The 10,177-nt window shown below is 35.3% G+C and overlaps 1 protein-coding gene across 2 annotated transcripts in view; it reads right to left on the bottom strand.

Annotated features, from left to right (window-relative positions):
• Positions 1-4,880: 4,880 nt before the first annotated feature.
• The window catches only part of PPM1A (protein phosphatase, Mg2+/Mn2+ dependent 1A), a 42,049-nt gene continuing 36,752 nt past the window's right edge, over positions 4,881-10,177 (bottom strand). For both annotated transcript variants that reach the window (XM_011225515.3, XM_034643206.1), the window contains one exon: positions 4,881-10,003. In XM_011225515.3, the coding sequence (XP_011223817.1) occupies positions 9,974-10,003 (30 nt within the window). In that variant the 3' untranslated portion in view covers positions 4,881-9,973. The remainder of the gene's footprint in view (positions 10,004-10,177) is intronic.

The raw sequence follows: 10,177 nt of genomic DNA, 5'->3' as shown, positions 1-10,177 counted from the left end.
CCTAAAGCGAATGTAGTCTAGCAACTTACATATTTAAAACAAAACCAAAGGAAAAACACAAGGCGAGCATTCTGATTTCAGACATAAAAGTAAATGCTAAGGAAGGCGGTCACCAAGCAAGCTTCCTTTCTGGGATCTAGGCACATTAGCCGTTGTGTTGCCCTTATTAAATGCTAAGACCGCTTTTTATTAAGGATCATTGCAGCAAAGTCTGTCAAAATACATCAAGAAAAGTGAACAGTTATAAAAGCTGAATTTACGTCAGCTACATGAAGACTTATTTGCTTAATGCCGTTAAAAAGTCACTTCCTGGGCCCGGCGTTATGGGTTCGAGCCCCGCATCAGGCCCCTCCGCTATGAGCCTGCTTCTTCCTCTCCCACTCCCCCTGCTTGTGCTCCCTCTCTCGCTGGCTGTTTCTCTGTCGAATAAATGAATAAAATCTTAAAAAAAAAAATATCCATGGATCAGAATAAAATTTTAAAAAAGATTTAAGCAAGAAAATTAAAAGATTGGGGGCGCCTGGGTGGCACAGCAGTTAAGCGTCTGCCTTCGGCTCAGGGCGTGATCCCGGCGTTATGGGATCGAGCCCCACATCAGGCTCCTCTGCTAGGAGCCTGCTTCTTCCTCTCCCACTCCCCCTGCTTGTGTTCCCTCTCTCGCTGGCTCTATCTCCGTCGAATAAATAAAATCTTTAAAAAAAATAAAGTCACTTCCCATGTGCTTCTACTACCTCAAATCACTAGAACATTATGTTGTTTTGTTAGGAATGTTCTGGAGACTTTTAATTTAAAAAAAGCTTTCAGTTTTGTTAGTAAGCAGTTAAAAGATCAATGGCTAAAATAATTGAAAAAAGCTTTGCTTGTATAATGATATATAGTGAATCTTTGCTTTCTTCATCAATAGAATCAAATATACATTGAAGATTGTTATACTGAAAATTTAAAAGACAATCCTTAGAATAGTTTCAGTATGCTAATGTGAGGTACATATATAACCCATTTGACCTAGAACAGTCACAACCTCTTCTAGCAAACCCTTTGCTTTTTAAATACTAAACAATTTTAATCAGTTGGTAGCAAAACAAACACAAATAGCAAAATACAATACAAAAAGGATCTTTAAGGACACAGCATGGCTATAATCTAAGTCAGATTTTGACTGTCCCCTAGTTGGAGCCCTCATCCACCCATAACAGAGACAACACTTAAAAGAATAATTTTCGGAGACTTCAGTGATGTCTCAGTCAGACTGAGTTGGATCCATAAATCTCAGTATCCTTAGTGTTTGAAAGGAACTCTCCACTCACCTCACTTTTGTGTCATTCGAAAGAAAACCTTAAAATCATTTCCCCATCTTATTTTTATGCTATATTATAATCCAGCATTAGCATTGAAGCTCAATATTATTTCCTCTGGGTCCACTGCTGGAATAACATTTCCCATAGCAATGTCCAAGCAAGCTGATCTAGAGTATCCAGAGGGGGCTTTAGGAAAAGCTGCAATGATGAAGATTAAGTAATTTAAAATAAAAACTTAACTTCAAAGTATGAATTTTAAAGTTGGTATTGTCTATATTTATCAAACTTCATGTATGCAAATTTTATATATGTACTTTTTTTCTTTAAACCTGTCATCCAGTTCTAAGGGTCAATTCTAAGGAGACATGATTAAATTGAAATAACAGGAGAAGTACTGACTTGCAATCTGATCATTCAAGAACTAACTTCAGAAACTATGAAATTGAACCAAATAAAACTGCCATTTTTGTAGATCAAAAACGGTCAAATTACTAATTTGAAATTAGAAATTTCAATTAGAGGGGCACCTGGGTGGCTGGCTTTTTGTAGATCAAAAACGGTCAAATTAATAACTTAAAATTAGAAATTTCAATTAAAGGGGCGCCTGGGTGGCTGGCTTAGGTGGTTAATTGTCTGGCTCTTGATTTCGGCTCAGGTCATGATCTCAGCATTGTGGGATTGAGCCCCGGGTCAGCGTGGAGTCTGCTTGTCCCTCTCCCTCTGCTCTCCCCCCACCCCCATTTGCTCTCACTCACTCCCTCTAAAAATAAAATCTTTAAAAAATAAAAAAAGAAATTTCAATTAGAAATTTCACTGGTTCTAATTAACAGCTGGAAAAACTCTTGTGTACCTATAAGGAAAGCCATAGAGAAAGTGCTTGGGTTTGGGAGACCCAAGCCCAGACCTAAACTATAAGCAGAGGAGGACACATAGGCAGTACGATTAGCTAATCTACTATCTAGGTAATGGTACAACTATTAACATGAAACACAATCTTATAAAAAGCTTTTTAGATACTCTGGATCACCTTATATAAGGTATCGGAGAAATTACTGTGAATCTCACTTAGACAACAGGCAGCAGCAGAGCACGAATCCTTCCCTTATCTCTGGTAAGTGGAGGGTTTTGTGGCAGGTAAATGGAACCCTATGGACAGCATGCAAACTAAGTTTTTCTGGGGTAGTTCATTTAAGAACAGATTTTTCAACTAGAATCAATATTTGATTTGATGGGAATTTCAGTCTAAGCAATTAAGTGATAACAAGGAAAGGGTTCCCCAATATTAGTTTGGTAAGTAATCACTTTTAAAGAGAAAAAAATAATTGAAATAAACAATTTTTACTTTTAAAAAACCCTACCTTCAATGTTGAAAAGAATAATTACAAAAACCAAAAACGGAACTCCAGGATACAAAATTACACTGACAGGTGAACAGATACTAGTTACACGTAAGCCAAATAAATTCCTACCTGCCTCAACCTTATTCTAAGACTTGCTACCTTTAATTTATTAATGTGTTTTCATTACACATTCTATAACGAAAATAAGCTTTTGGAGTTCATAGGACTTCACTTACATCACCAATTCAATGTACTTTAAAATCCCTCTAATTCAATTATGCAAGCCTATAAAATAAGTCACACTTTCAGACATGAACACAGGTAATAAAACAAAATATCACAATTAGCAGAAGCATCAACACACATACACTCAGATACACACAGCCCACTTGAAGTGAGCACTACACCAGGGACACCAAAGAGGTAAGTTCCAGACCACTCCCAATTCCCGATTCTCCAAGGGAGTAAGAAATCTTTATCATCTGTAAGAAGACAAATGGGAATGTTCTTGTCAAAGAGGAATGACTTCTGGCTTGTTTCTGGAATTTTTTAATGAAAATAGCCATCAATTCAAACTTACTTGCTTTCAGTAATCTTCCTAAAATCAAGAAGGGGCAAGTCTAGTTCAAATTATGACTATCAGTTCTATCTTTAGCCAATTAACCAAACTGAGTTGAACAAAAATTCTCTCAAGGTATCCTAATAACTAACTTCAAAGTTTCCCTGTTTCTAGGCAGAACAAAAATGCTGCCTGCAAATCAGACAATCGTAAACACACGCACATTATGCAGTTGCCTGTTTATTTAGTGGCACCAGCTTTGCAAACTAGAAATTACTTCTACTTTTCATCTCACATACAATCTGCAATCATTCACAGGCTGAATGCAATTTCTTCAACAGACTTAGAAACAAAAAGTACATTCTTAAAGTTAGAACTGAATCCACATGTTTTCTTTGGACCAGGAAAATGGTACATAATACAAAATATACATTTATGGAATTTCTTTAAAAGTTTGGATCACATAAATGGCAAACAGCGGGTGAGTTAACTGTGGAGAATTTTGTTATACACTGTTTAGGAAAAATATTTCTGCAGTTTTATTAGTTTTACATTTATAGATTTAAAAAATGAATATATATATATATATGTATGTATGTATGTGCTGCAACATGCTTTAACATGTACATGGTCTCTCCACTCATAACATTTATACAAATTAAGTGAAATAAATCATTTCAAGAGTGAAACCAACTACTACTGGGGCGTATTACTACAAACAAGGAATTTTCCTGCAGATATGCTGTTGCCTTAATCAACGGCTAACTCCAAGTAAGACAATGGTTTCTGTGTTTCAAAATTCCCACAAATGGGAATTAAATGAGCTATAACTGAACACCCAATTTTGGCAACAAATGCAACAAGCTAATAAATTTTTTCATGGTCATTGTATTTTAGTAGAAATCCTATTAATTCTGTACATTAATGGCTGTATGTTACATCCTATTTTAACATTCTGTATCAGTAAGTAAATACCTAATTCCTTAGAATCTGAAGTGAATTAAATGTTTAATGAACTCTAACACTAGGGAGCTCAAAACCTGAGTGAGATCTGACAATTAAATGTGTTGTGAATATACTGTATTTGCACTATGCAGGTAGGTCAGAAACACTCCAAACTTTCAATTTCCATTTTTCACCTCTTTTCTGTTGAGTTTCAAGTAGCAAACTTAGAGTGATGTTATCCTCCAAAACTAGTCCAAATACTCTATTTTATTCATTTTTAATGACTCGCTTTTCCCCAAAATACTGTATTTTCATATCAGGGTCTAGCTTAGGCTGCCGTCCACCTCTTCTATCTTCTAAAAAGTGAAACACTTCCTTAAAATAGGCTCAAATTATTTTGATGCCCCTGAAATTTTTATGGGTTTTGCAGGAAGGAGGCTGATGAACCACTGCAATATTGTAAACTTTGGGGAGTTATGGACCTTATATGAATTTTCCTGGGTAAGGAAGTCCCGAGGATTCACAAACTTCAAAGGACCCGGGAACCCCTAAAAAGTTAAGAACCACCTGCTAAAATGAATTTGTAGCACTCACTGCACCCAATTATTTCCAATTTTGTTTGGCAGCTACGCAATCTCCTACACAAATCTTACTTCAGATAGTACCATACAAACACACGTTACTCAATGTCCTTTACTGGATCAGGAGGACTATATAAAAGAAAGGAAAAACATTAAATTTTTCTAAACATTTAATTCGATAGGAAAGCTAATAGAAAACTGAGTTTTGGAGCAATTAAAAGAACAAAAGGATTGGGTTTTGTGGTGAATATACATTGCATTTATTTTTCTCAGTTTTTATTGAAGCAGCAGTGATTTTTACCATTATCTCCCTTGCTGGAAAAATCCAATGATCTGAAGAAGCAAAGGTTGGTTCTTGCTGGTTTATGTGATGCAACAGTTCTTAATAATATACAGCTAGGCTCAAGGAAGACCTTCCAAGGCCTTAGAAAATAATTAAAGAGTAATCCTGTTTTCCTCAGTGGCATCTCCCCACCCCTCCATCTCCCAAGTTTTCTTATTTTTGGCCCACTTTTATATAGCGTTAATTGGCCTTGGTGAGATAATGCACCCAAGAAAAAGGAACTGGCCTGCTTAGAGAGCGAGAGAGAAAGCCATCACCAAGAAGATAGTAGAGGAAATCAAGCAACATTTCATGCTGGACGAATGAGGGAAAAAATAAGTCACTTCTTTGTTGTATCAATTCAAACAACATTTCCCCCCCATCTAATATGTTGTCAACTACAATTTCAATATATCCTAGTTTTTCTAGTTGGTGCACCCCTACCTGCTGGTAATATAATCGCGAAAACCGGAGAGCAGAGGCCACTAGGTTAATACATAAAGCAGGTAAAAGGGAAAGAATATGTGAAGGTGAACAGAAGTAGAAATGTTCATTTGATAACAAAGTGGAACCAAATGCCTCTCATCATTTCTGTATGGCATTCTGATTATCAGTAATAACTAACACTTGAGACTTATTATTCTGACCAACAAAACAATACAGTATTTTACTCCCAACATTTAGAAAATGTATTCTTAAATATTTCAAGCATATTCTGAAGTATGTATAATTTAAAAATACTATCCAAAACTCATGGCACATTATTCAAGGAAATAAAGTAAAATTAGGCCTCTTAAGTTTTAAACTATAGAGAAGTCGCCCTAATGACTAAAAGAAAAACTAATTAGAAGACTAGATCGCTCAATTACAAAATGGTCATCTCACCAGCAGAATCTGCAAGCAAAAGTATGAAACTCTTTAAGGTTCCTTCAAAGAAAAACCTCAAAAGAGAAACATTTATGTACTGAAATATTTACATATTTTCTACTACCAAATCCTAACATAATACTGTACAAATAACAAAACATTATAGGCTTATACCTCTAATTCAAACTTTATGAATTAAAAGTATACACCATGAAATTCAAAATGAAAACAAAAAAGAAAGCCTGTAACCAACTTTGTCAGTTCTTTCAGAAATCACAAATTGAATTCCTATATGAACTTGTCCAATAAAGATGGGCAGTGAAATTATTTTTAAAAATTAAAACACATAGTAATCATTTGGCTAAAACTAGATATTAACACTGGCAGTGTGTTTTTCAAAAAACAGATTTTTTTCTTAAATAAGATAAATTTAGCTATATATATATTTTTTTCTTTTAAATGCCTTAAATTCAAACTCCACCAGTATTTCCAGGGTTGGAGAATTATAAGAAATCCATTACCTATTTCTCAGACTGGCTGATGTCAGCAGGAAGAGTAAAGGCCATTTGTTAAAGGTAGTCAAGCATACTGAATAGAGTTGAGTCTCCTCAGTCTAATTTTATTACTGTGCTGAGCAAAATTTTCTTCTGAATGAGATTTTTAACTTTGGGGAGAAGAAAATAAACAGAAGAGTTTTCAAGTAAATAATGGAAGTACAAATGAGCTCTTTTAGGGCAGGGAGAACTGCCCTGTTCAGGAAAATTATCTGGCAGATAGTAGAAGGGCTGTAGCTACTTTTTTGGATGAGTGATTCAGTTACAATATTAACATACATTAGATTATAAATTGTACTCAAATGTAAACTCCTTGAGGGCAAGGACCTACTCATTTCTTTATAGTTCCAAAGTACTTAGCACCTAGAACAGTGTTTTGCAAATAACACTCAACACATTTTGTGGAAAAGCCGTATTATTAGTGGAATTAATATGTGGTCAAATAGATGGTCACTAGAGGTGTTGGTATAATTCAGATTATTTGAATTACATAATTTAGTCTTTACTCCAAATTTCTTAATGTGGTAAAAAAAATATGTGGCTGGAGCAGTACACTAATTGCATAGTACTCTAGAAGCAAGCATTATAATTAAAGATGTTTGAAATAGTTCTATAGCTAAATAAGAAAAATAGCACTTGGATTTTTAAAAGTTAATGCTAATATTGAGAACTGCTTCTGTTATCCGTAAAAGTATATTCCTTAAGAAAGTGGAAATTAACAGAGCTTACTTTGCTAAAACACTAAGAGATCAGTGACATTTTTTAATGTTAGGGTAACAAGAGTCTGCTACACAAAATGAATTTCCTATTAAAAGCAGCAAATTGAGTTCATCCTATTAAAACACTTAAATGAAAGTACATTTTGAATGGTTATTATCATCATACAGGAACTTTCACCCTCCAAAGAAAATAACATATAACACATCAAAAAATTTTGAGGCATTGCCCTGAGTTGCTAATTAGCCCACGAAAGGGGGTTGGGAGGGCAAGAACTTAAGTGGTACAAAAATGAAGTGCACAACAGAGGTGCAAAAGTGCCTTTTAAAAGTGTGGTTGGTTCCCACCACCACCATTACCCCCCAGGAATCAAGAACACACAGTCTGCTATTATAATGTATACTTTTTTGACAATGAAAAATTACATATAGTATGGCAATGCTGACTCATGTGGAAAAGATTTAGTCTTCTCAGAGAACACTTAATAGTTTTCTCTCACTTCCAAGCTGCACTTCAGTACTAATAATTTTAACAAGGAATATCTAAACAACTTTTTTATTTAAAAACTCTCAAATTAAAAACCTCTAAATATGCTGTTATGGTTTGAAATATAGCTTTCCATCACATATTTTTACTCATGACCTACAATTTTGCATTTCAAACTCTAATTCAAGGTTTTAGAAATTTCTAGAACTAAAAAACTCAGTCTATTTTAAATATTAAGGAGCTGGCTTCTTCTACTAGGAATCGAGTTTTCAGCACTAGCCGGTCTAGGAATCCCTCTACGCGGGAAGCCCTGCTATCCGCGGACTGCACACGGAGGTGCTTGCAAAGCCTAACAGAACATCGTCACACTTCGCACTCTACCACAGATCGTTAGACACTGAGCATTTATTTGTAAGTTTGGAATTGGTTCTGTAATTCCAACTGTTATGAATTTCTAAATATAAATAGTACTTGTTTTTCTTCATTCAAGCTGGATTGAGTTATAAATTAAATACAATTAAATTACATTGACTCGCCTCACAAGTAAGAGGGATTAATGGAAAGGTTTTGCTGGTATGTAACTACTTAGATCGGAGACATTTCACATTACTTTGCCCACTACTCCCCTAACTTTACATTAGTTTTAAGGCTATATATACAAATATGTATATTTCTAAGGGAAAAAACAAATATAACAAAACTGATTATGCTACCTTTTATACAGAGTTTCGATTTTGTAATCAATGTTGTATTGTAATCTTACATGTTAATAGTTTTCTAGTGGGGAATCTGCCTACTGAATGATTACACAGCAATAAATACAATATCCAAACTAGACAGACAAAAATACAGAAGGGCACAAAACAGTAGTCTTTTCTGCGTGACAGATTTAAAAACTTACTTTCACATGCTTAATCAGAGGAATTTAAGCCTAAATTAAATTAGGTTATTTTTATATCTACAATTCGTTAAGCTTTGAAAGTTATTTTTAAAGGCCAACAGCTAAATATTAGCAACATGCTATATTTCAAATCACAAATACATCTTAACTACTTGGAATCTAAAGACACGGGCCAATTAAGAATCACAGGCAAACGCGCGCGTGCGCGCACACGCACACACACGCACACACACACCCCTACTATAGTGTTAGATTGTCAAGCTCTGGCAATTATTTTAATTAAACAGTAGGCAAATTCAAGCTGATCCACATCTTAATGAAAAATAAGCAGCCAGAAAGAAATCCATTAAAAAACACATTAAGAAACAACACAGATTTAAATCTTGTAGTCTTTCTAATGGAAGGGAAACAGTTCCATCTGTGCCTTGAGTAACACTAATTCCCAATTAAAAGAGACTAACATCTTTCCCCATGAGAAACTTCTCATTTACAATGGCATGGTGCTTTAAAAGGGCAGGGTAAAGGAGGAATTACACATACATGATTAAATTTCTTGTTTGTTAAATCAAGCTTTATTGATAAAATGGAATTCAGAATACCTTACTAGGAACAGCAGCAGGCCCAGCCGATTATGATAGCAAAAACGTGGCAGTCTCCCACTGTATGTAGGAAGCTGCTGCTTATCAATTAGTAATTCAAAGTAAGGACTTGTAAAAGAGGTGCAAAGAATCAAGGCATTTTAGCCCCAAGATTGATATTCTTATGAATGTACTGTATTACCTGCAATACTCCTGGCAACAAGGCGAGAACAACCTAAAAGACAGTTAAATGGAGGGACCAGCTTTATCAACAGTGCCAACCCCACTGCCAAGATCGTTTTCGGTTAACTCCCTGATGTTCGGCTTTGTAAGATTTTGGAATTATTCTCCATAATCGTGTGCAATTTGAGCGTCTAGCTGACATGGCTGCTGCTCTCCCTGTCCCGATCCCAAGTCCAAACACAACCTGACTTGAAAGGATGTGCTGCATCACACAAGCCAAACAGTTTTTGTAACTTTGATAGTGATTTAAAGCAGTTCATAATTAAATATGAGCATTTTGTACAAGGACAATTACACTTTACAAAAAACAAAATCATACAACAAAAATTGCTGGAGTCTGATTTACAACATGAATTATGGTTTGAAATCACGTTTACATAAGTCTCAAATTTACAAAAAAAGAAAAAAAACAACTCAGTCCTGGGCTAGCTGTTGTACTGCCGAGTTCTCCGGTGTGATCCACTCTCACCCGTGTCCTATGTTCCTCTGGGAAGTTGAGGATGGATGTTTAAAAGGTTCAAGGAAGTTGAGCTGCACTGTCCTCTGGGGGTGAAGGTAAACTCCATGGCTAGATGAGCAGTTTTACCACATGTCATCAGTTGACGTCGAGTCCTTGATAAAAGGAAACAGAGCAGAACAAGGAACTACATTAAAGCTGAGAGGTGTCAAAGTACATTACTTTCTGGATAATGCAGAAAGGTAAGGTTTTGTGAAGCTGACATTTCGACTCTACATGCTTTTTAAAGTCTATGTGTATGTGTGTATATGAAATATCAGTATCCAATA

This window comes from Ailuropoda melanoleuca, chromosome 14 (assembly GCF_002007445.2).
Source record: "Ailuropoda melanoleuca isolate Jingjing chromosome 14, ASM200744v2, whole genome shotgun sequence".
In the NCBI taxonomy this organism is placed as follows: domain Eukaryota; kingdom Metazoa; phylum Chordata; class Mammalia; order Carnivora; family Ursidae; genus Ailuropoda; species Ailuropoda melanoleuca.
Note: the sequence above shows the minus strand (reverse complement) of the source record. Positions and strands in the feature narration are given on the sequence as shown.